A 25,094-nucleotide genomic window follows, 5' to 3' on the forward strand; every position below is an offset into this window, starting at 1 on the left:
AAAGGGCTAGTAAATTCTCCAATCAAAGAGCTAGAGAGAGAAACCTTAACACCAACAACTTGTAAGATCTCTAACTCAAATGATTTGTTAAATGAACATGTTATTAATTATGTTCACCAATAGTGTATGATTATTTAGGGATATCTAGAAGCAAGTTTTTGTATAAAATCCAGTGAAACCATGTGTTCCTCATTATCATAATCCATATTTTCTAGTTCATCAATGGGAGGAATGATTATATGTAGGGGAAAATCATTAACATATCATTTTTTGTGGATTGATCCATGTGAGAATTTAAGTGTGAACTCCTTCATAGAAGAGTATGAGTGGAAGAGCCTTTGGCACACAAGTAATACTCAAAAACTTGAAATATGATTAAATAGATAGAAATAACCCAATGGCTAACAAAAAGCAATAAAAATGAATCAATAGTCAAATATGAAACATGCATGCAACACAACCCTAATGAAGAAAAGAAGGAAACCCCTAGTTGGTGTAAGAAAATTTTAGGTTCACTAATACATGTAAGAAATAAATCACTCTTACATTAATGATCTAAGCCCAATTACATGAATGTCATTAATAAGCACACAATTAGCCTAGATTTATTATTTGAGATAAATTACCAAATATTCTCTCAATATCAACTTACACAACATCTACAAGCACATGCATCTCTTACTATAAGAATTATTATTGCATACAAACAGACACTCCATTACCCACACATTGAAAATTGAAATCCTTATACTATGTCACATGGACCAACTATCCACTCTTGCCTAAATTGATGTGAGAAAAATATTGAACATGCATGTTGGATGCCCTCCACTTCAAACCTCAATCTATACCTTTGCAATATGTTTGTATCTAGTTGTTTTGGAATTATTATTTTACTTACCAACAATATAACCAATCCAATAAGCACTTCAAATGACATCCTTATTGTTAGGTTAAATCATAGGGAGCTTGTGAAATGCCATTTGTAGGAATACAACTCAATTAGATGTACTTGCTCATTTCCCAAGAACATGTGTTTCAACTCCCAAGGATCCTTAGAGTTGAAGCATAACTACTTCCTCCACATCCATTGTAGGTCATGTCACCTAGTTGTTGACTCCTAAAAGTGTCTCATCTCATGGCAACCCATAGGTGGAGAGGTTGCAACTCCAGATCTCTACAAAAAATGGTTTATATAGAATCCTCTACTACTACAGTGGTGCTTCTATACTCACATCTCCTAATAAACCCTTCGAAGGATTTACAAGGTACAATGGTCTCAAATGTCAACACCCTTTTGATGGTCCCCTATAATGAATCTAGTTCAAGGGCCTTCACTAGGCCTATGGAGAGCTCTCTAAACCCCTCAATAAAGAGAAAAGTCAAAGGCCTCTCTAACACATCAAGTGCTATCACAAAAATTCACTAGACATCTACCATGTATGCATCCATTGAGTCGTGGTGCTGTAGCTATGTCAAGTCCCTAAAGTGCTACTCTAGGTCTTGCCTCTCAAATCTATTGATCAACTTCCTATAGAATCCTTCCTAGGTGTTGATAAGGTTATACCCTTGATTGACTAACTTGTGATACCACCACTCATGCAACTCCTAGATGAAGGCTCACAAATTTAATTTCTTCCTCCTTGTATGTAAGGCTCAATGGGAAGTAACTATTCAACTTTTAGATTCAAGTTCAAGACAAATTTTTGTTGTATCCATCAAATGAGGGGACAATGAGCTTTCCTAATATACTTTGCAAATATTTGTGAGGTCAATTGGAGGTGGGTCTACTTCCATTCCTATTTATGTTTTTTCAGTTAAATATACAAAATATACAAAAGTTCATGAATAAGATGTCTACTTGAAATTCAAATTTTTTTCATATATTCAGGACAGAGCATCCAAGTCTTCCTCTTGTTTATCATCCATATCGTCTTCCTCTTGTTTATCATCCATATCCTCTTCTTGCAACATGGCTTCATTTTGCAAGCGACTCTTGGTAGTTTGGAATTAGTGACTAATTTCAATGGGGTCTTCTAGTTCACCACTAAAGTTGAAGATTGCCTTTGTGCACCATTATTTGGAGGCACGGTGGCATGGTTTAGTCTGCACATCTACATGCTTCAAGTGATGAAATTGATGAGCTAATGTTTCGAGGAAATCTTAATGTTAAAAAATCCAATTCTCATCTTTGTGTGACATTTTCTATTTCCTTCGTTCACTTAGTTGATATTTGGTTTCTCTCACTAACATACAACAATCTTTTCTTCTACGTTTCTTAGGCTGGCCATGTCTTAGCTGTAACACCATTGCAAAAACCTCACATAAATGAATACATAATAACAGACCCCAAATACTTCAGCAATAAACATTTTTATTTTATAATTTATTCAAACTCGCATCTACAAATTGAAATTTACCAGTCTGATACAACTTACTGGGCACACCTAACATGCTAATTTGAACACCTCTACAGATCCTAATGACATTCTGTAATTCGATCAACTCCTTGAAGGTTTCTATCTCCAAGATGGTTTGATTGTCACACTTGAAGGTTTCTATGTCCAAGATAGTTTGATTGCCACACTTGAAGGTTTTTGTCTCCAAATGCCGCAAGTTGCTGTAAACATCACATTCTTGAGAATGAAATTGATTTTCATTTTTATTATTCACAAGTGCTTTCTCTTTTCTCCTCAATGATTCCCATATTCCGTGCATTCCTTAATCATAGGCAATTCCAAATAGTTAACTGACAAGTCCATTCCTCAATCAACGACAATCCTAGATAATTCACGGACAAGCCCCTTCCTCAGTCGATGGCAGTCCCAAACAATTAATTGAGAGGCGTGAGATCAACTCATCCATCTTAATCCATTCGTTAACTTAACCTAACTGAAAGAATCTACAATCCTATCTATTTGATACTCCAATGGTGCCAATTCACCCACTCAATGATACTGATTAGAGAAGTGTACCCCACATTCCATTAATGTGGAACGGAGGACAGTACAGAAAACCCAGTCCTATGCCACTCCAGCTTCAGGATGTTATCAGAATCAATAATTCCTATGGAAGAACAATTCTGCCACAATGGATTTTTGATCTACCAAAATTAGTTTGATGGTGTTCAAGGGTATAGATTCATGGAAATCTATGGCTGTAATTATGAGTGCTTACGAGGGTAGTCTTAGAAGAATTGATTCCTTTGGAAGACTGAGCAATTTTTTTGTTAAGGCCTCACCTGGTCCTGATACCTGCAGGTCATTATGGGCCTCACTGAGTAGCCATAGTTATTGACATCCTAGAGGCAACTATCAAATGGCTATTATTTCTGGTCTAGGCGTTGATTGAGAATGCTAACATATAAGTAGAATTTCTCCTAAATGAATTGATATCAATCGGTGTATTTCTGACAAATCACACAGCATAAAAAGTTAAAGGACTATGAATTATCTATCTATCATGATATTGAAAAATTTCTCAGACTAAGAACCATCTACCATGATACTGAAAATTTTCTCCAGATTGCAAAGCTGTGGTGAACCATTGAAGCTGCTAAAAAATTTAAAACACTAAACCATCTAAGCTAAACTCAAATTTCAAGTCTTGTATCTTTCATATATCCTACCCTTCGGTGTATTAAGACACTCTAAAGTACCAATCACAAATAACCTTATGATAGTGTCATTTAAAGGATATAAATACAGCTTATTAAAGCTTGAACATAAATTCCTTTACAGTTGTGGCAAAACATTCATGAAAATTAGTGCCAATTTGTTATTAGATTTGCCCCTTTACACTTTCATCATCGTGACTTTTTAATTTCTGAAACCAAGTCCTGTATTTGGCTCAACAATTTGTAGCCAAATCAGATGAAATTTATTTATAGATCATTAAGTTATCCATCTGTGAACATGTGCATAACATGAGTAAAGATTATATGAAATTTAGAGATTGTTACAATACACTGATACAGTAAAACTATGTAGCCAATTTTAATTTCTTAGTAATGCTGGCAACATATTTCCCTTGGTAGAATGCTTGATCTAACTCCAGTTTAGTTGGTTGACGCGAACCATCTCCTGCATAAGTTCCAGCACCATAGGTAGAACCACCTTTCACTTCATTTATTTCAAACATGTCAGCTCCATAAGTGTACCCCAGAGGAACAAAAATGATACCATGATGAGCCAACTGTGTAATGGCTGTCAAACTGTCACCATTACAAGTAAAGAAGAGACATTTTTGTATAGCATCAATATTTTTCATATAAATCAAGATATCAAAGAAATTCTATATATTGATAGTTTTGCACTGTCATATTTTAATAGGAAACAAAGCAAAAATTTCAGTTAAGAGTTATTATCAGCCCTTATGAAAATGTCCTCTGTGATTTTTACTATTGCCATAACTCGCATCCCTTTGGGAAAACAGCAGAAAAAGAAAATGACTAATTTCTGCAGCAACGTATCCTACGTAGTTCATCATAGATGTCACCTATAAAAGCAAAAAAGAGTAATTTTGATACAAAATAAAAAATATTATATTGCATCACATTTGTCACATAGATTTCATTACCACCAGTTTAATCTATGATACTCTAGCCCCAAGTAGATCATTCCTGAAGAATGCTCTCAATAAAATTGCATTAAAATATTTCTTGCAATCATCTCAGCTAGATACTTTTGATTTGATGAGATCTTTGTCTCTATAATTTTTATATATTAAAAGTGAACACAGTTTAGTCCGCGAAGGAACTGATTACATGTTTGATTTTGGAGCCACATAAGTAAATCATAATAAAATGTATACCGTGTGAGAGAACCACAAAATTTTTTATTTTCTCTCTTCTGACTTCTAATATTCATGAATCCATCTTGAATTCCTTTTTTGCCCTAAATTTCCAGATGATCTTTCCGTTGTGGTGTTGCTTACTAGGTTTCATAAAGTATTCTCCTTGAACAGGACTCGTCAAATATCATCATTGGATTGTTGTGAAATACAATGCAAGGGTGTGGAGTATCAACCAATTTTCAGCAAAGACAGAATTCTGAAGGGCAAATAAATACAAATTGGAGATATGAAGATTTAAACCCCAATATGCCTTTAAGTGGAATTTGTTTGCCCTTGGATTCCGAATTTGTAATATGAAATCATCACATCATGTTCTAATTTATTATATTTAATCTTTTGGCTTTTGTAGCACCAGTTATGTATTTGGAATATGATAATAAAATCAAAATTTGTGTTTATCAATCTTCTTAAGACATCGTCAAAAAGTTAAAACCATTACCTGGAAATTGTAACTAAAAAAAACCTAATATGGTAATTAAATGCTGATCCTGACATGTTGCCTCTGAAACGTACAACTGCAAAGACTATATGAAAGAGGCAATCAAGATATCCTCAAAAGGTAAAATTAAAATGTATATGTGATCTAGAATGGATTCTGAAATGCATAATTTCGTTCCTTTATTACCAAACCTTGCAACACACAGATAAGAAAAAATATATAAGAAAAAATGACCATGTTTCAAGATTTAACCTGTATTTCATGTTAACTGTGGTTTTGCATTGCCCTTATTTAAAGACTAATTTGCTATATAATATTTTAAAGAAAATTATGGTGTTGTTGTTCTTCTCATCAATATTCAAACTCCAAGATGTTGTTGAATGTTTCTATCAAGAATTAGTTCCCTCGATTTTGACCTCACCGATTCATAATTCCAAATCAAAAGCATTTAACCCCTTTAAAAAAAATTCTGAGATATTTCAGAAGAGTGCATGCACAGAAATGAGAAAACGTACTTCAAAAGAAAACTAAAATCAAATATAATGCTCTGTACTGCTGCTTACTCTTTAAAAAACAGCACAATGTAAATTCTACATGTACCCTGTCAGACAGAAAAAAATTAAAAAACTGTTGGTAGCTGAATATTAAGCAACAATGAGATGTAAGCTATCATGTTTTTATCTGCCATAAAGATAAATATACCCAAAAATATAGTGATGCTTGTAAACAACGAAAAGTTAAAAGATTCAAATAACCACAGAAATAGCTTAAAATATATAAGATATTCAACTCACGCAGTATTTTCCTGGCCACCACCATGAAATCCTGTACTCCAAAAGATGCCAGCAGGTTTACCAGCTAATTTCTGAGACTTCCAGAGCTCATCTGTAGAATCGAAGAATGCTTTAAATTGTGCTGCCATCATTCCAAAACGTGAAGGAAATCCAAATATGAAGCCGTCTGCTTCCGCCAACTTTTCAGGGGTAATAATGGGAACTTCCTTCTTTGACGGGGCTTTCATCTTTTCTATCACCCTGTCCGGAAGGGTTTCTGGAACCTGCAATCCTGAGACATTACATTATAAAAACATTCCTTATTGGGCCTACCTACTCCAACATACATGATTATGACCCCTTTTACTTTCTGTTTCAATTAGAAAACTCTGAATTCACGTTATGTTAAGGGTTCATTCCAAAAAATGGTAAAGAGCACCCCTGAAATAAAAAGGATTTAGATGTAATTTATTCACCGGATATTCATATTGGTCAGGATGTAGCCCTCCCAATGGTCCAACTCCTAAATTTTAGCATGATGAGACTTAATTTTTTTTTGCATACAAAGGCTTTTGCCTCCTGCTCGTTGAATCAAGTCCTATTATCTATACTCCAAAGTCCCAAACATCCTAGCAAAAACAGGCTATACAACCATAAAACAGAAACCAGATCAAAGATGAACAGAACTTGCCTCCTAGGGTGCACTAGCTGCAATAGCATATACTCCAAAATATAAAATAGTAGAATACATTCATTTCAAAGTACCATTAGAGACCAGCGGTCCATGGTCTAGAGGTAAAGCAGAACAATTTTGATTTCGGACGGGTGCAGCTAGTGGCTGAAAACCATGTTTATTAAGAAGACCAAGTTTGGGCTGACCTTACAGAAACACTCCAGGAAAGGATACACAGCAGTTGCCCGGGGCCAACAACAATTACAATGACCCATGGATTACATGTGACCCCCGCAAAAAGTAAAAGACCAATCGCCTCATCTCTACCTACCAGGCAAGAAAGTTTATCTTATCTATTGGTCACCCACTTGAATGAAATAGGGTTACCAAGAGTACAGGCATATTGATTAGCTGGAAAATATCACAAAGACAAGGGCAACACACATCTCCACAGCTACCCCTGACTAAAACAAAACTTGCTAACAGTATGTTTGCCATGATGATGGCGAACCCCACCTGACGTTCTCTCTATAAGAAGACAGCACATAACTATACAGGCCATGGATGAGGCTTCTAAGCCCATGGGCAATGAACATTTACAATACACGGAGGTAAAACTTATGGGAAAATAAACAACTACTACCACCAGTAACTAAAAAAAATTGGTAAGTTAGGCAAGCAAATAACAGAGATTCTATACAGTGGAATCTTAATGACCTACAAATAAGCAATCACTAGTGGTTAACCTTAAGTTTGTGATTGAAATGAGAATCAAAATGAAAGAAAAAAAGACCCTACAAAGAGGATTCATGGCCATTCAAAGGCCACAACCAAAGATCAGAAGCTAGGTCCCAAATCCCATATATTTTTCCAATTGAATTGGCCTTGACAAGGGATCTTATACAGTATAGTGTACCAAATCTAGTACACCAATCAACTTTAAAATCTCATTTGTCTATTCCTCAAATCACATAAATGAACTTTGAATAGATCGATAAATACTATCTCCATCTAGACTTGCATCTCTTAAAGGCCATAAATATCTTCTCCACATTAACAAACTAAAGGAAGAGCACAATTAAAGGGCAGAGCAATTGCCATGACGGCCATGATTTGCTTGTTAAAATGGCAGCAATGATATAGGCCATATTAAGACAAGGTTGATGTAATTAACCTTTAAAAATTAAAATTAAAATTTAAAAACATATCTTAAAAAACCCATGTAGCCCATTTGAATACAAACCAAGAGCCTAAAGCAATCACTGATGCCAGGAGATCTTAAAATTCTATGGAGTTGCCCAGAAGAGATAAATTATAACCAATAAAACCTCACATTCAGACACAAATATGCACACTCTCTCTATAACTGACCTGCCAAAGGGAGGCCTCCACACCTTCCAATGAATTGGCACCTCTGAAAATCTCTTCTGCCATTGTTTCTACATGCCCATATAGGGAATAGTACCTGCTTACAAAGGGAACCCAATTCACATAACAGACCAAACAAACCAGAACCCAATAACCCCCCCAAAAAAAACTGGTATACTTACACAATGTAAAGCTTTGCAGCCATTATCTCCTATTCTGATTACCACCCAGTCTTCAGATAGAATGAAAAAACCAGCAGATTTCCTAGGTGGAAATTCTTTAATATTGGAATATTTCTAATTGGGCACTATTCGTTGTGTTCAAAAATCATTGCCGCGAGTTTCCTGTTACGTCCAATCAAGAGGATTGAGTAAAATTGGATTTCCACAACTGAAATGATTGAGGATTAAAACTTATCTCATCCTTTGGGCTTTGATTGTGACTGTTTTTTTTCCAATTTTTCTGTCATGTTGTGATTGTTTTTTTTTCCTTGATCTTGTTCTGTCACAAAACTATGTACCAGCTGTATGCGGCGAATGGTATTTACCAAACCTGGGGTGGTTGTGCATTGTCCAAACGTGTGGCTAACTCCAAGGTGGTCCATTGTTTTGTTTTTTATTTATCACGTCTAAGGTTAACTATAGTCTTCTCTTTTGTTTTATTTAAATAGTGATAATCTATAATTAATCATTATAGTATCTTAAATATATTTATTTAAATTATCTTGAAAAACGATTATTTTAAAAATATATATTGAAATTGCTATTTATCACAGATAAGTGTTTTGAGGCTCATACTCAACATCTTTTGGATAAACATGTTTAAGATATATATACTTGTGCTAGTAGAATAGGTAGCATGTAAAAAGTTAATTGGGCGTACAACATTATTTTTATGAGTTAATCATTTTTCTTTGATGTTATCAATTTTTTTCTATATTAAACAAATATTTTTGTTTGTGAACAATCAAAGAATATCTTATTTATTCAAATACACAATATACTTTTTTTGTCTACATTAAACAAATATTTTCCTTTGTGAACAATTGAATAATATCTCATTTTTTCAAATACATAATATGCATGATATTAATTTAGCATACAAGGGCTTCACTTGTCCAATGTTAACCACTTTAAGAGTGTAGAATAAGGGTTTGCAACTTAATGATAAGGTCTAATGTTGAGATTATATTATGATAGCATTTGGCAAGTGTCATTTGTTAGTTTGTCCCCTCTAAGCTTGTTTTCTTATTAAGGTGATTAGTGGAGGAATGACAATGCACAACGGGGAAGATCAAGGAGAGAGAAAGATGTAATTATTTTATGTGATATTAAAGGCATCAAATATGACACTATGGTGGTGAGTGCAATTATGATATCAAGGAATTTAATAGAATACATATCCATAGACATTACAAACCCTAAAATGAGGATAAGTTGCTTCGAATGTGGGTTCTTGTGAAGGAAATGGAACTGAAATATTTGGTGGATATTAGGGATACCATGGGGACCCCATAATATACACAAAGTAGTATTTGAGATGCCACAATGTATTTGATATGGAACAAGTTTTGAGTCCTATTGTGATTCCCTCCATAGAGTTAAGCAAGTATACCCTCCACATTAGCATCAACTTTCTTATTGAAACAAGACATATAGGAAGCTCAAAAGTAGGAAGGGTTTGACTACAATATGATTTTATAATAATTGTACCAAATATTGGAGAAGAAATGCAAACTTTTATCTAAGGGATTATAAGAGATTGTGGAATGCCTCAATCTAAAACTCTCTCCTTTTATTATGGTTAAATGGTGTGCATGTTGTATCAATGAAGAAGAAGATTCTTTAGAAGAAATACCAAGTTAGAATCATATAAGTGTGAAAGGGTTAGGGTTGGGGGGCTATATTGTTAGAGCATTTTAGCTATTAGTTGTTTTTTTTACAACTAGTTATGTTTTTTTTTTCTTTTTCTTTTTTTCTCAATTTTACTTAGGAGTGCTTGCTTCTAGTTGCTTTAGTTGTGCATCTAGTTTAGCTAGAGTTGAGTTTTTTTAGCTCCTTATGCAAGCACTTTAGTTCTCCTATTTTTAGCTCATGGAATTTTTGTGCTTACTTTATAAGCACCTCATTGTACAATCATAATTCATGCATATGGCATATGTTTCTTGCTACTCTCATTTGTAGGTGGTGTCCTAGTTTGTTGTTTAATCTTGCAAGCTTGTGTTGCAGAATTCAACATGGTATTAGAGCACAATCTTTACTTCAACATGGTATCAAAGCATAGGTTCAATAAACCCCTTCTCAAGCTTTGAGGGTTTATTTTCTCAAAAGCATTTTAAAGTCACCAAATTTGCCTTCTTGTGTGGGTTTGAAAGGGTTTTTTATCAACTTTTGGAGAAAAACGGACGTAAAAAAATAGTTTATTTTTTAGTAAGTTTTTTATATTTGGAAACTTTCTATTTTCAAAAGCTTCTTTTTGTTTTGGAAAGTTAATTTTCTTGAAAACCTTATGTGAGGATTTGCCAAGATCTAGAGTCTGATGAAAAACATATAAACAAGAGAGATTAAATGTGACAAGAATAAACTGTATTCCTATCAAGATGCAAAATACCCAACTAATTGAGTTGATTGATTGAATTGAATTGTTGATTACAATGTAAATGAGCTTGCTTATAAAGGCAAGACATGAGAGCACACTATCATGACATGTGGCTCAATGAGATGCAAAGGTAGGTGAGGGTAGGTAGGAGTAGGTAGGAGAAATAATAAAATATCCCACAAGAGGTGGATCACTCACCGAAGCTGGAATGTAACAACAAGATAAAACCACAAAAAGTGGAATTTCTCCTACATACATCATCCCTATGTGCACACTTCCCTAAGTGTCTCATATGCAAACTATAATGAAATGCATTATCCCAAATCAACTTAAGTAAAGTGTAATTATGAGACATAACTTACACCAACACTTTATTTTTAGGAAGTTGCTATTTTTAGGAAGTCTCTATTTTGGGAAATCCTTTTAAGCCTCCAAGCCCATTTTGACAAGTAGTTGGTTTTTTACCATAACTTGCTCGTGTACGACATTAATTTTTTGACTTCCGCATATCATTGGAAAGATAATTCAAAGGGCTATGTTGGCATTTTCATGAAGATTGCATTAATGATATGTTATGTTGTCATTGATGTCAATTGAACCGATAATGGTATTTATGATATTGCTGATATTGTTGTTATTATTAATATTGGCTTGTAACCGGTAATGGTAGGAAGAGCTTTGAGGAAGATGTTGTAAATTGGAATGTTAGTTTGTGAGTTGAACTAGTAAACTGGTGTATAAGGGTAAAACCTTTTCTATGCAATGTAATTGGTAAACCCTACCAGTTGTTTTTTCAGTAAAACTCTAACCGATCAAGTTTGTTGGTTTAAGATCTAATGATCAGCAATAATGATAGTGACACGTGTGATCATTGTATGAGGATAAGTTTAGATTGGTTTGGTGTATTTGTTTGTTTGTTTGATTATCTTGGAAATGAGCAAAGTGGATTGCATTAAATGCATAACGCGTGATGAGTTACAAAGTCCGATGAAGTGATGATCATGGAGCGGTTGGAATTTTCTTGATTAATGTGAAGAGATTGTTATGATTTCTAATGGTCAAGATTGTACTGATTTGTTTGTAATCACTATGAGAGAATTAGGTTTTTGATGTGTTACCGACCTAGTTGATTTGTATTTAAGGTCGATGAAGTTGATTGTAATGTTGTTGGCAAAGCATTGGTAGAAATTAGTTGAGTGTGTGGTTGCCTAATCGGAGAATGGATCTGCGGTTTGAGTAAAGGCAAATTGAAGCTTAAGAAGGATCTGATCAAGCAAATGTAGTGCTATTCAGACATATCAAGAAAACCTATTGTTTTCTAACAATTACAACAAAAATTGAAATCCCCTAACCGGGTAAGCTCTAACAAGCTTGGTTACTTCTTAAATCCTTTCACAAGGTGATCCATTAGTTTGGATTCTCAAATCCTCTACTGAGGTTACTCCTAGCAAGGTATTTTTCTTTTCATCAAGGCATATTTGTAAATCCCCTAATCGGGTGATCCCTAACCGGAATTAGTTCTTAACATGACTTATTGTAAAAGCTTTAACAGGCTAGGCTCCTAACAGGGCGAACTTTAGAAGAGTTCATATAGCTATCCTTGTGAGTCTCATCTCACCGTGGTTTTTACCTATTTGGGTTTTCCACATATAAACATTTGTGTCAAGTGGTAAATGTTTTTGTGGTTATGATCTTATTTGTTGATTTGATTAACTTATGATAAGACATGATAACTGGAAGCATTGAGAGATGAATATGTTGATATATGATTAAGCATTTTGATGTTTACAAGATTGAAGTTGTTTACTATTAAGTTGTCATAACAGTCAAACCGGTTGGAGTTAGTTGATATTGGTTGATGTTGAGTATTGATCTTGACTTTAAAAGTTTACTTCGTAAGTTTGAATTTGAGATTAGGAAGTTTGTATCAGTTTTTCAGTTTACTGATTCACTCCCCCCCCTCACTAATCTACCAGATACTTATCCTTTCATCATACCATCAATTGGTATCAGAGCATCTCAGGTCCTGTTTAACCTAAAAGCCTAATAGCTTGAGGAAAAGATCTTGTAGATCATGATGAAGAAACAATGTCCGAAGTTCAAAAAATATAACTATAGGACGTGGAGTGACAGAATGAAGATTTACATTAAGAGTCTGGGAAGTCAGTATTGGGATCATCTAGAAACTTTGTATGTTACACCTACTGGAACCCTAACTAATGATGAAAAGAAAGAACAACAAGAGAATCATCAAGCATTGGAGGCTATTATCAGTTCCCTGTTTGATGCTGAATATGTAGATGTTCATGGTCTTGAAACTGCATATGAAGTATGGAAAAAACTTGAAGATATTTATAGCAGTGATGAACATGTTAAGATTGCTAAAGAGGAGAGCCTAAGAGGAAATTTTGATGACATGAGAATGTCTGAAGGTGAGAATATCCAGCAGTATGGTCAAAGGATAAAAGAGATAGTTGGTGAAATAAAGAGTGCAGGAGGAAAAGTGGAAGATGACACAGTAATCAGTAAGGTACTGATAACCCTACTACCGGTCTATGCTATCCGAGTTGCAGCTATTCAGAAGCTAAAGTCCATTGACAAAACTAAGGTAACTCTTGACTCTATCATTGGCAAACTTACTACTTTTGAATTAAATGGTTATGATAGTAGTGTACATAAATTAGAATTTCCATTCAGAGCTTCTGTCTCTAACCCATATGTGAGAAAAAGTAGAGATACTTATCATGGTTATGAATCTAGACCCAGCAGAGATGTTGATGATGAATACAACTTAATGGAACTTGAAGCATTGTTGGCAAAACGACTACCTAGAGGCACTGGTAAATATAGAGGTAAACTACCTTTAAAATGTTTTGCATGCAACAAGATTGGTCATATAGCAGCTAATTGTCCTAATGGTGAAAATGAATACGAGAGGGACAAATTCAAGAAATATAAGGGTAAAGGTAAGAGAGATTGTCTTATTGCTATTGACAATGGTATTACTGATGAAGAATCCGATGATGATACTATTGAGGATATTGTGTTTGTAGCTATTAAGGAAGAGATATTAGATCAGAAAGCATTAGTGTCTAGGATGAATAATTTTGATGATTGGATCATTGATAGTGGTTGTTCACATCACATGACCGGTGATCGGAGCAAATTTCTTTCCTTGAAGGAATTTGATGGTGGTGTTGTCAGATTTGGCAATGACTCACCCTATACGGTTAAAGGTAAGGGAGTTATTTCTCTTAATGGGAAGAGCAGTGCTGATGATGTCTATTGGGTTGTAGGCCTAAAGCACAATCTTCTGAGTGTGGCACAACTTAATGACAAAGGATACCCACTGGATTTTAGAAATGGTATGTGCAAAATCTTTGACAACAAAGGTGAATTGATTGTAACTGGTAAACAAACCAGAGGTAATCTATTTCATCTTAATCCTAAAGTTAGCAACTGTTTGATTACAAAGATAGACGATAGTTGGCTTTGGCATAGGAGATTTTGTCATATAAACTTTGATAACATTGTTAAAGTGAGCAAGTCCAAGACAGTAAGAGGTCTGCCTCAGCGAGATAAACCGGTTAATTCTCTTTGTAAAGAATGTCAGCTAGGAAAGATGACTTCTTCAACTTTCTAGAGAAAGTCCTTCTCAATAGAGCACTTGTTAGATTTGGTTCATACAAATCTATGTGGACCAATAAGAACAAGAAGCATTCAAGGTGATAGATATTTCATGATCTTCATTGATGATTGTTCAAGGATGATGTTGGTCACATTTTTTAAGGATATGAATGAAGCTTTTGGTAATTTCAAGGCATTCAGAGCCTTGGCTGAGAAATAGAGTGGAAAAAAGATTAAATGTTTGAGAACAGATCAAGGCGGTGAATTTACTTCTGAGGAATTCACTAAGTACTATGATGAGAATGGTATCAAATGACAAATTTCTACACCAAGGATGACACAACAAAATGGTATAGCAAAGAGAAACAACCGGGTAGTGGTTGAAGTTGATAGGACAATGTTGATATAAGAAAATGTGGCGAAAACATTTTGGAGAGAAGCTGTAAGTACAACGGTCCACACAATGAACCGAGTTCTAGTGAAAAGAGGTAAGGACAAGACACCTTATGAATATTGGTATGAAAGATCACCCGATGTTAGCTATTTTAAGATATTTGGTAGCAAGTGTTTTATTAAAAGAGGTGATTACATAAGAAAGTTTGAAGCTAAGAGTGATGAAGGCATATTTCTTGGCTATTCCACCAAGAGTAAGGCCTATAAATGCTTCAACAACCAGACACAGAGAATTGTTGAGAGTGTTGATGTTCATGTAGATGAATGTACTGAAGTCTTAGATAGAACCAGTTTAGAGAAAAATGATGAAGATGCTCACATTTTTCTTTTGGAACCTAAAACTATTAAATCAGAAACTAGTAAAGCAAATCTTGATGTACTTGTTCAACCGAAACAAATGAATTCAGAAGAAGATGATAATGAAGAAGCTGAACCTGAAGAGAATGATCATGTTATTTGGTGCAGGAGCACCCCATCAACAAGGTATTCATGAACCTGAGGATGAAGAATAGGATCATTAGGATGTGCTAGTGTGTCTTGTGTTTCATGTATGCAAATAAACCCCACCATGTAATCCCATGTCACCAATTAGGCAATTTGAGAAGCCAATTGGGACAATGTGGTAAAAAGGGGTAGTAGATGGTTTAGATTTATGTTTAATAGGTTCTAGAAATTTTTTGTGTGTGTTTGTCTAGTCCATGTGTGTGGATCCAAACCTTAGGAAGTATGACAACTTTGTGAGCAAAATTGCAAAAATGCAACTTTTGAGTGCAAAAGTGCAACTTTTTTGTAAATCAGTTGGGGAAGCCTTTCAATGGCTCCAACCTAATCCAAGTTAGGTGGGAAACCATTAGAGAGTTGTATAAGCCTTGTGGGCATGATTCCCAAGGTTTCTAATTTTGGATTTGGAGTTTATGAAGCAATAATACTCAAAATACTTCAGTTTTCTCAAAAATTCTGAGTTTGCAGGTGTTGTACGTGATTGTATAGATTGATTTGAACCCCACCATCCATGGAGTAGATAGGGAGATGAATTATATTTCTTCTGGTTTGAGGTATTAATCATTCCGGAGTAGAGAGAACCCTCCATTTTACTGACTGTGACCCAAAAAGTGAGGGTTTGGAGAGGGTTTTGAACCAAATGGCTTTATCTTGCACTCCAGTCCATTAGAAGACTCTTCCTTTGGAGGGATGTAGGATAAGACTTTGTATTTTAGTTTTTTTTATGTTTTTTTTGTAGGGGAGACCTTGTTGTGTGGAGAAATGAACAGATTTAGGTAGGCATCTCTATGTGACTACCTAGGACAAGTTTTAGGACAATCATCATAATTTGTCTTAGCGATGGATTATAGGTGTACAACCCTGGAATTAGAAGTTTCTTACTACCCCCCACATTCCTATTAATTTTATTTTTCATTTTGTCTACCGGTAAAGGTAGTTGCTTTGGAAAATAGGGCTAATTGCCCCTATTAGGTCTCTTAGCCTCTAAAGGGAACAAACCTTATATTAGCAGAGCTGACCAAAAAATTTTGGGTACTAGTATAACTACCAAAAGGGTGTTTGAAATGATAATTTTTTTGTATGGGTGTGTGGAATATTTTTGAGTTAAAGCGAAAACACCGCTATAAAAGGGCTACTAGTTGAAGGGGTAGGTTTACAAAGGAGGTATAAGGATTTGATGCCCAAGATCAAAACTAGTTCTTGAAAGAGGTCTTAGATGTTATGTGTGGACCAAATACAAAATTCCAAGGAGTAGGGATCACCGGTAAGGTACTTTTGAAGAGTTTAAGCCTTTTACTCATCTTGAGTAGGCCCATGACTAGTTAGTGTGTGAGTAGTTTCATCCAAGGTGTAGAGTCCTTCCTTGCAAGACCCTTGTGATTAGTTGACGGGTCACTAGCATAGCCTTATTTGGTATTGTTATTAGGAGTTTGGGTAGGCCTCTGCATCAAGTGGTATCAGAGCCTAGGAGTGTCCTTTGGAAGAGAAGGAGAATACAAAATGTCAGAAGAAGAAGGATTCCATGAGGCACCTTCAAGAATGACCAATGAAGAATTGAATGTCTTGGTGAAGAAGCAGATGTCAGAGAGCAAAGAAGTCAAGGCTAAGAATCAGGCCTTGAGAATTGAGATGGACCAGTTGAAGGATATAGTGGAGAGGGGAGAGAAAGACTCTAGAGAAGAAGGGGATGAAGAGGAGATCCCCATGCAGGAAGAGCTAGAGGTACCTACAGACCAAAGACTCTTGATGAGTGTCCTCAAGTCCATGGAGAGAAGAACAATGGATGTGAAGATGTATCTACCAGTATTTGTAGGCAATATGGAGCCTGACACCATGATGGAGTGGATAGACTCCTTGGACAATTTTTTTGAAAGTGAAGACACACCGGACCACTAGAGGGTGAAGATGGCCCAATACAAAATGAAAGGGGCTGCATCAACTTGGTGAAATTTCATCCAAGATGAGAGGGTGAAAGTGGGAAAGAGAAGAATATCTACATGGAAGAATATGATAGCTTTGGTGAAAGAAGCCTATGTCCCAATGGATTACAATATCCAATTGCATAGGAGGAGGCAAAATTTGAAACAAAAGGAGATGGACGTGAGTTCCTATACCAAGGAGTTCATGAAGTTATGTGTGTGGACTAAGGTGAAAGAGAGTGAAGATGAGAAGGTGGCAAGGTATCTTAATGGGTTGAGGTTTACAATCCAAGAAGACTTGAATCTCCACACCTCGGAGACAGTCCAAAAGTGTTTTCAATTGGAACTCAAGGTGGAGGAGAAGTTGAAGAGAAGGGAGGATCAGAATGGAAGAGGTTAAGGGAGACAACAGAGAGGAGGATGAGGCCCTTTCAGAGGTAGAGGAAATGGTTTTGGTTATCAGGGAGACTCTAATCAAGAAGGCAATAGAGGAGAGAGTAGTTACAATCAAGGAGGAGGCTACAATCCAAGAGGAAGATTTAGGGGGAGAAGACCACCCTCTAGAGGAATATCCCAAGGCAGAGGACCTCCTAGGTTCTATAACTATAATCAAGAAGGGAATATGGCCAATAGGTGTCCGGAGAAGGCCTCTAGCTCCATGGGAGAAAGGAGAAGCAATTTGGTGCAAGAATCTGATTGTCAAAGTGTGGCAAGTGCAAGCACTTATCAAAGTGTAAATGTCCCTAATAGTTATGAATATCCTAAAAGAGGAGAGGCCCTGATGATGAGGAGAGAAGTAACCACCATGAAAGTACCTAACAAGGAGCGTACACAAAGGAAATCTCTTTTCAAAACCACTTGCAAGGCAGGAGGAAAGGTATGCAAGGTTCTGATAGACTCTGGTTCCATTGAAAATTTTGTATCACTTGAAATAGTAGAAAATCTTAAACTTAGGAAGCTACCTCACCCATATCCCTATAAGGTTTCATGGTTCACTCAAGTTCATCAAGTAGTGGTGGAAGAGAAGGCTTGGGTGGAGTTTCAGATTAGTTCTTACAAGGATAAAATGGATGCATGCAATCTCTTATTTGGGAGACCATGACAGTATGACTTGAAGTCTCATCATGATGGGTTGAGAAACACCTACTCAATCAACAAGGATGGTAAGGTGATAGAGCTCTTGCCTTTGATAGAGGAAGAGATGGAATCAAAAAGGAAGGATACAAGAGTGCTGATAGTAGAAGGTAAACAGTTCATGAAGGAGATTGCAGAGAAAGGTGTAGTTTGCTATGCCCTCATGCCTAGCCCAAAGGTGACAAGGAAAGAGTAGTATGCAGAAGAGAAAGAAGGATGAACAAAACACATAGAAACAACAGTCAGACAGTTGCTTGATAAGCATCAAGGCATCATCTCAGATGGAATGCCAAGATCCCTACCACTGGTAAGGGACATCAGTCATTGCATAGATCTGATCCCTGGATCTACATTGCCAAACAAAGCAGCCTACAAGCTCACCCCAGACCAGAATGCAGAAATGGAAAGGTAGATTGAAGAGTTGCTTGAATTAGGACTAATAGGCAAAAGTCTAAGCCCATGTGCAGTACCGACAGTTCTTGCACCCAAGAAAGAAGGCACTTGGAGGCTTTGCACAGACTCATGAGTCATCAACAAGATAACCATAACGTATAGGTTCCCAATACCTAGAATAGAAGATTTTCTTGATTGCTTAGGGAGTGCTAAATATCTTACAAAAATAAATCTAAAAAGTGGATACCATCAGATTAGAATAAGGCCAGGGGATGAATGGAAAACAACCTTTAAAACTAATGAGGGGTTATATGAATGGAAAGTCATGCCATTTGGGTTGTCCAATGCCCCTAGTACCTTTATGAGGTTAATGAATGAAGTCTTGGTGGAATTAATAGGAAATTTTGTCATAGTATACCTAGATGATATCTTGATCTTCAGTCGCACAAGGGAGGAGAACCTCAAACACATAGATATGGTTCTCAGGAGGTTACATGAAGAACAACTAATGATCAATTTGGAGAAGTGTTTGTTAATGCAAGAATAGATCATCTACTTGGGTTTTGTAATCTCACAAGGTGAGTTGAAAATGGATCAAGAAAAGGTAAGTGCTATATTGTCTTGGCCTACACCTAGAACTATGAATGATGTCTAAAGTTTCCATGGGTTAGCAACTTTTTATAGGAAATTCATAAAATAATTTAGTCATGTTTGTGCACCCATGCTTGATACCATAAAGGGAGGACAAAAGTTCAGTTTCAGTTGGACCAAAGAGGTAGATGATTCATTTGAGACATTGAAGAAGAAGGTTGCAGAACAACCAGTCCTTGCCTTACCAGACTTCAACAAGATATTTTAGGTGTAATGTGATGCAAGCCACATGGCCATTGGAGCAATACTCAATCAGGAAGGAAGGCCTATTGCTTTTTCAGTGAAAAGCTAAATGATGCTAAGAAAAGATACTCATCTTATGACTTGGAGATGTATGCTCTAGTACAGTCCTTGAAGAAATGGAGGCACTATTTATTGCCTAAGGAGTTCATAGTGTTTACTGATAATCAGGCACTCGTTTTCATAAATAGCCAAGAGAAGCTTAATCACCGACATATGAAGTGGGTAGAGACCCTACAAGCTTTCACATTCACCCTCAAACACAAGAAGGGAGTGAAGAACAAAGTTGCAGATGCTTTGAGTAGAAGGGTTTTGACTGAAAACCAAATCAAGATGAAGAGTGTTGATATTGATTCCTTGAAGATTATGTATGTTGATGATGAAGATTTTGGAGAGATTTACAGGGTATGTGAAACTTTGAGTGACCGGTATCATATTGAGTTTTTTGAGTTTCTGATACAAGATGGATTGTTGTTCAAGGGAGTGCAGTTGTGTATCCCTAAATGTTCCATGAGATTGAATATTATTAGGGAGAAGCATTGTGGAGCTATGGCAGGTCATTTTGGCCTTGACAAGACCCTAGACCTTGTAAAGAGACATTATTTTTTGCCTAAATTGCAGGAAGATGTGAGAAAGTTTGTGGAAACATGTGTCATATGTCAGAAAGCCAAAGGGAAGTCTACAAATGAAGGTTTATATCAGCCTTTACCCATTCCTTCTAGGCCATGGGAGAGCATAAGTATGGAATTTGTGTTGGGTTTTCCTAGGACAAGGAGAGGATTTGACAATGTCTTTGTAGTAGTGGATAGGTTTAGTAAAATGTCTTATTTCTTGCCATGTAAGACTTCTTGTGATGCATCATATGTTGCAAACCTATTCTTCCAAGAGATAGTCTGGATACATGGATTTCCCCTAAACTTTGTTTCAGACAGAGATGTGAAGTTCATAGGCTACTTTTGGAGGACTCTTTGGAAGAAGTTGGGGACTAACCTAGCTTTCTCATTAGCCTACCATCCTCAAACAGATGAGAAAACTGAGGTTGTTAATAGGTCATTAGGAAACCTATTAAGGTGTTTAACAAGGCAACATGGAGAGAAGTGGGATATCATTTTGTCACAGGCAGAATTCTCATACAATGACACCATGAATAGGAGAACCGGTAAATCTCCTTTTCAGATTGTTTATGGCATACACCCAAGGGGAGTATTGGAGTTCAGAGATTTACCTAAAGAAAAAGCCATTAGTGCAGATGGTGAATCCTTTGCATCAGCCATTAAAGAGGTGCAAGACCAAGTCAAGTCTCATCTCCAACAATCTACAGTGAAGTATAAGGCTCATGCTAATAAGAAAAAGAGATATGTGTGTTGGGAATTTGGTATGGGTACATTTGAAGAAGGAGAGACTACCAAAAGGCAAATACACCAAACTCATGCAGAGGAAGATTGGACCATGTCAGATATTGAAGAAGTGTGGACAAAATGCCTATGAGATCCAACTTCCTCTTGATCTTGGATTATCACCTATTTTTAATGTGTGTGATCTTACACTTTTCAAAGGTGATGGAAATGAAGAAGAACCAATGTAGGTCGTAGCTGACAATGACATTCCAAGGCAGGAATCACCTAAGTTGAGAAAAGCGTTAGACACTAGAGTCAGAAAGAAGACAAGGAATAAGGACTACATTGAGTAATTGGTGGCTTGGCAGGATAAATCAAACTCCGAGGCAGTTTGGATGACAAGTGAGCAAATATCCAATCATGGTGCAGATTTACAAAATCTGATCTCAAGTGGGCTTGAGATCTCTTCTCCCAGGGAGTCTGGTGTAGGAGAACCTAATCAAAAAGCTATTCATGACCCTGAGGATGAAAATTAGGATCATTAGGATGTGTTAGTGTGTCTTGTGTTTCATGTATGTAAATAAACCCCACCATGTAAGCCCATGTCACCAATTAGGCAATTTGAGAAGCCAATTGGGACAATGTGGTAAAAAGGGGTAGTAGATGGTTTATATTTATGTTTAATAGGTTTTAGACATGTTTTGTGTGTGTTTTGTTGGTCCATATGTGTGGATCCAAACCTTAGGAAGTATGACAACTTTGTGAGCAAAATTGCAAAAATGCAACATTTGAGTGCAAAAGTGCAACTTTTTTGTAAATTAGTTGGGTAAGCCTTTCAACGGCTCCAACCTACTCCAAATTTGGTGGTAAAATATTGGAGAGTTGTATAATCCTTGTGGGCATGATTCTCAAGGTTACTGATTTGGAGTTGGAGTTTATGAAGCAATAATACTCAAAATACTTTAGTTTTCTCAGAAATTCTGAGTTTGCAGGTGTTGTATGTAACTGTGCAAATTGATTTGAACCCCACCATCCATGGAGTAGATAGGGAGATTAGTTATATTTATTTTAGTGGTGGTATGAGGTCTTAATCATTTCAGAGTAGAGAGAACCCTCCATTTTATTGACTGTGACCCAGAAAGTGAAGGTTTGGAATCAAAATAGCTTTATCTTGCACTCCAGTCCATTATAAGACTCTTAATTTGGAAAGATGTAAGATAAGCCTTTGTATTTTAGTTTTTTTTTTATGTTTTGTTGTAGGGAAGACCTTGTTGTGTGGAGAAATGAACAAATTTAGGTAGGCATCTCTATGTGACTACCTAGGGCAAGTTTTAGGACAGTCATCATAATTTGTCTTAGTGATGGATTCCAGACGTACAAACCTGGAATTAGAAGTTTCTTACTACCCCCCACATGCCTTTTAAGTTGATTTTTCATTTTGTCTACTGGTAAAGGTAGTTGCTTTGGAAAATAGGGCTAATTGCCCCTATCAGGTCTCCTAGCCTCTAAAGGGAACATACCTTATATTAGCAGATTTGACCAAACAATTTTGGGGATCGGTATAACTCCCAAAAGGATGTATGAAATGCTAAGTTATTTGTATGGGTGTGTAGAATATTTTTTATTTAAATCCAAAACACCGGTTTAAAAGGGCTACTAGCTGAAGGGGTAGGTTTACAAAGGAGGTATAAGGATTTGATGCCCAAGATCAAAAATAGTGCTTGAAAGAGGTCTTATATGTTATGTATGGACCAAATACAAAATACAAAGGAGTAGGGATCACCTGTAAGGTACTTTTGAAGAGCTGAAGCCTTTTACTCATCTTGAGTAGGCCCATGACTAGTGAGTGGGTGAGTAGTTTCATCCAAGGTGTAGAGTCCTTCCTTGCAGGACCCTTGTGAGTAGTTGAAGGGTCACTAGCCTAACCTTATTTGGGCTTGTTATTAGGATTTTGGGTAGGCCTCTGCATCATTCCTAGGTATGTAAGACTGAACCACAGTCCTGAGAAAATTATTGGGGATAAGGATGCTGGAGTACTAACTAGAAGGAAAATAAGAGAGAACTCTTTCATGATCTCCACCATTGAACCTAGAAGTGCTAAGGAGGCATTTGGTGATGATCATTGGGTTAAAGCTATGGAGGAGGAATTGGATCAAATTGAGAAGAACAACACTTGGACCCTGGTACCCCGATCAGTAAACAAGAATGTTATAGGTACTAAATGGGTGTTTAGAAACAAGTTAAATGAAGATGGTGATGTATTTCACAACAAGGCAAGACTAGTTTGCAAAGGTTATGCTCAAGAAGAAGGAGAGGATTATGGAGAAACTTTTGCACTAGTAGCAAGACTGGAATGTGTCAGAACTTTACTTGCATTTGCAGCCCATAAGAACTTCAAGGTATACCAGATGGATGTTAAGTTTGCATTTTTGAATGGGATATTGGAAGAAGAGGTATACATAGAGAAACTGGATGGTTATTCTTTAACAGATGAGAAAGATATGGTATGCAGATTGCATAAAGCTTTCTATGGATTAAAGCAAGCACCCAGAGCATGGTATGAATGGCTTCATAAACATCTGATGAAGATAGGCTTTGCAAGAACTAGTGATGATAGTAATATTTATCTCAAGTCTGAAGGAGATTAAATACTGGTCAGTGAAGTATTTATTGATGATATTATTTTTGGAGGTAATGATGTCATGAGCAACAGTTTTGCAGATGAAATGAAAAATGAGTTTGAAATGTCTTTAGTAGGGGAAATACTTTTTTTAGGGGAGATAATTTTTTTCATAGGCTTGTAGATACAACAAATGAAGAATGGTATTTTCATTACTCAATCTAAGTATGTGAAAGAAGTTTTGAAGACTTTTGGCATGAGTGACTGTAAACCAGTTGGAACACTAATGGTTATAGGTTGTAAGTTGTCCAAGGAGGATGCATCTAAGTCTATTGATGAAAAGGAATATAGGTCAATGATTGGTAAATTACACTATGTTGTTCATAGTAGACCAGATATTGCCCATGCGGTTGGTATAGTTGCTAGATTTCAGAAGAATCCAAAGGAAGCACACCTATTAGCAACAAAGAGAATTTTTAGATATATTGAAGAGTACAATTGACTATGGATTATGCTATCCATATGGAGGAAACTTTGATTCGAAGGCATACATTAATGCTGATTGGGCAGGAAATATTGATGACCGGAAAAGGACTACTGGTGGAGCATTCTTTCTAGGAGGAAGGCTAGTTTCATGGAGTAGTAAGAAGCAGAGTTGTACTTCACAATCTATTGCGGAAGATGAGTATGTTGCAACTTATATAAATTGCACACAGGCTATTTGGATGAGGCATATTTTGGAAGGTTTTAAGATGAAGATCTTAGAACCTATAAAGATTTTATGTGATAATACAAGTGCCATTAATATTTCTAAGAATCCTTTTTTGCATGATCGCACCAAGCACATTGAATTGAAGTATCACTTCTTGAGGGAAAAAGTTCAAAGTAAAGATGTTATCTTAGAGCATTTTTCTACCCAGGAGCAACTTGCAGATATCTTTACCAAACCTCTACCTAAGACCACTTTTGAGTATCTTAGAAGTCAATTGGGGGTTGTCCCTCTTCATGAAGTTAGTTGAGCATGATGCTGATTGCATCAGTCCCTGATTTACTTGCAAAATTTTACATGGATTGATGAAGAAGTGGATGTATTCCACAGGGGGAGCATCAAGTTGCAGTATGTTGATGCATAGTGAAAATTTGGAATTAGATATTTTACTTTCAATTTGACATTGCCATCAAAGGGGGAGAAGAATTAAGTGATCGAGGAGAAGAATTATGTGACTGGCAAAGGGAAACCAACGATAGGCTGAAGACAGACAGAGCATGGTGAATACTTGGTAATGTAAACCAGGATTCCTATTCACCAATCACAACAACAATCAGAGGCGTTGATATTTGTATTGCCATAAATGCCAAAGTGGGAGATTGTTTGAAATTGCATGAAGATTGCATTAATGATATGTTATGTTGTCATTGATGTCAATTGAACCGGTAATGGTATTTATGATATTGCTAATATTGTTGTTATTATTGATATTGGCTTGTAACCGGTAATGGTAGGAAGAGCTTTG

General features: G+C 36.2%; 1 protein-coding gene across 3 annotated transcripts; it reads right to left on the reverse strand.

Moving 5' to 3' along the window:
* Positions 1–3,753: 3,753 nt before the first annotated feature.
* On the reverse strand, positions 3,754–8,620 carry LOC131042836 (NAD(P)H dehydrogenase (quinone) FQR1). 3 transcript variants are annotated; one of them, XM_057976158.2, is made up of 4 exons: positions 8,290–8,620; positions 8,111–8,204; positions 6,088–6,350; positions 3,754–4,213 (listed from the first exon to the last, which is right to left on the reverse strand). In XM_057976158.2, the coding sequence occupies exons 1-4, from the start codon at positions 8,310–8,312 to the stop codon at positions 3,982–3,984; spliced, it is 612 nt and encodes a 203-aa protein (XP_057832141.1). In that variant the 5' UTR covers positions 8,313–8,620; the 3' UTR covers positions 3,754–3,981. The 3 variants fall into 3 exon arrangements, with proteins under 3 accessions (XP_057832141.1, XP_057832140.1, XP_057832142.1); XM_057976157.2 differs by having other exon boundaries at positions 8,111–8,207; positions 8,290–8,609; XM_057976159.2 differs by lacking the exons at positions 8,111–8,204; positions 8,290–8,620 and adding an exon at positions 6,758–8,023.
* Between the last annotated feature and the right edge of the window lie 16,474 nt (positions 8,621–25,094).

Source organism: Cryptomeria japonica, chromosome 9 (assembly GCF_030272615.1).
Source record: "Cryptomeria japonica chromosome 9, Sugi_1.0, whole genome shotgun sequence".
NCBI lineage: Eukaryota > Viridiplantae > Streptophyta > Pinopsida > Cupressales > Cupressaceae > Cryptomeria > Cryptomeria japonica.

Coding starts and splice junctions, on each gene's coding strand:
- LOC131042836 (XM_057976157.2), bottom strand. CDS start 8,312: ATGGCTGCAAAGCTTTACATTGT. Junction 6,351..8,110: donor TGGAGGCCTCCCTTTGGCAG/GTCAGTTATAGA, acceptor TCAGGATTGCAG/GTTCCAGAAACCCTTCCGGA. Junction 4,214..6,087: donor GGTGGCCAGGAAAATACTGC/GTGAGTTGAATA, acceptor TAATGGTGACAG/TTTGACAGCCATTACACAGT.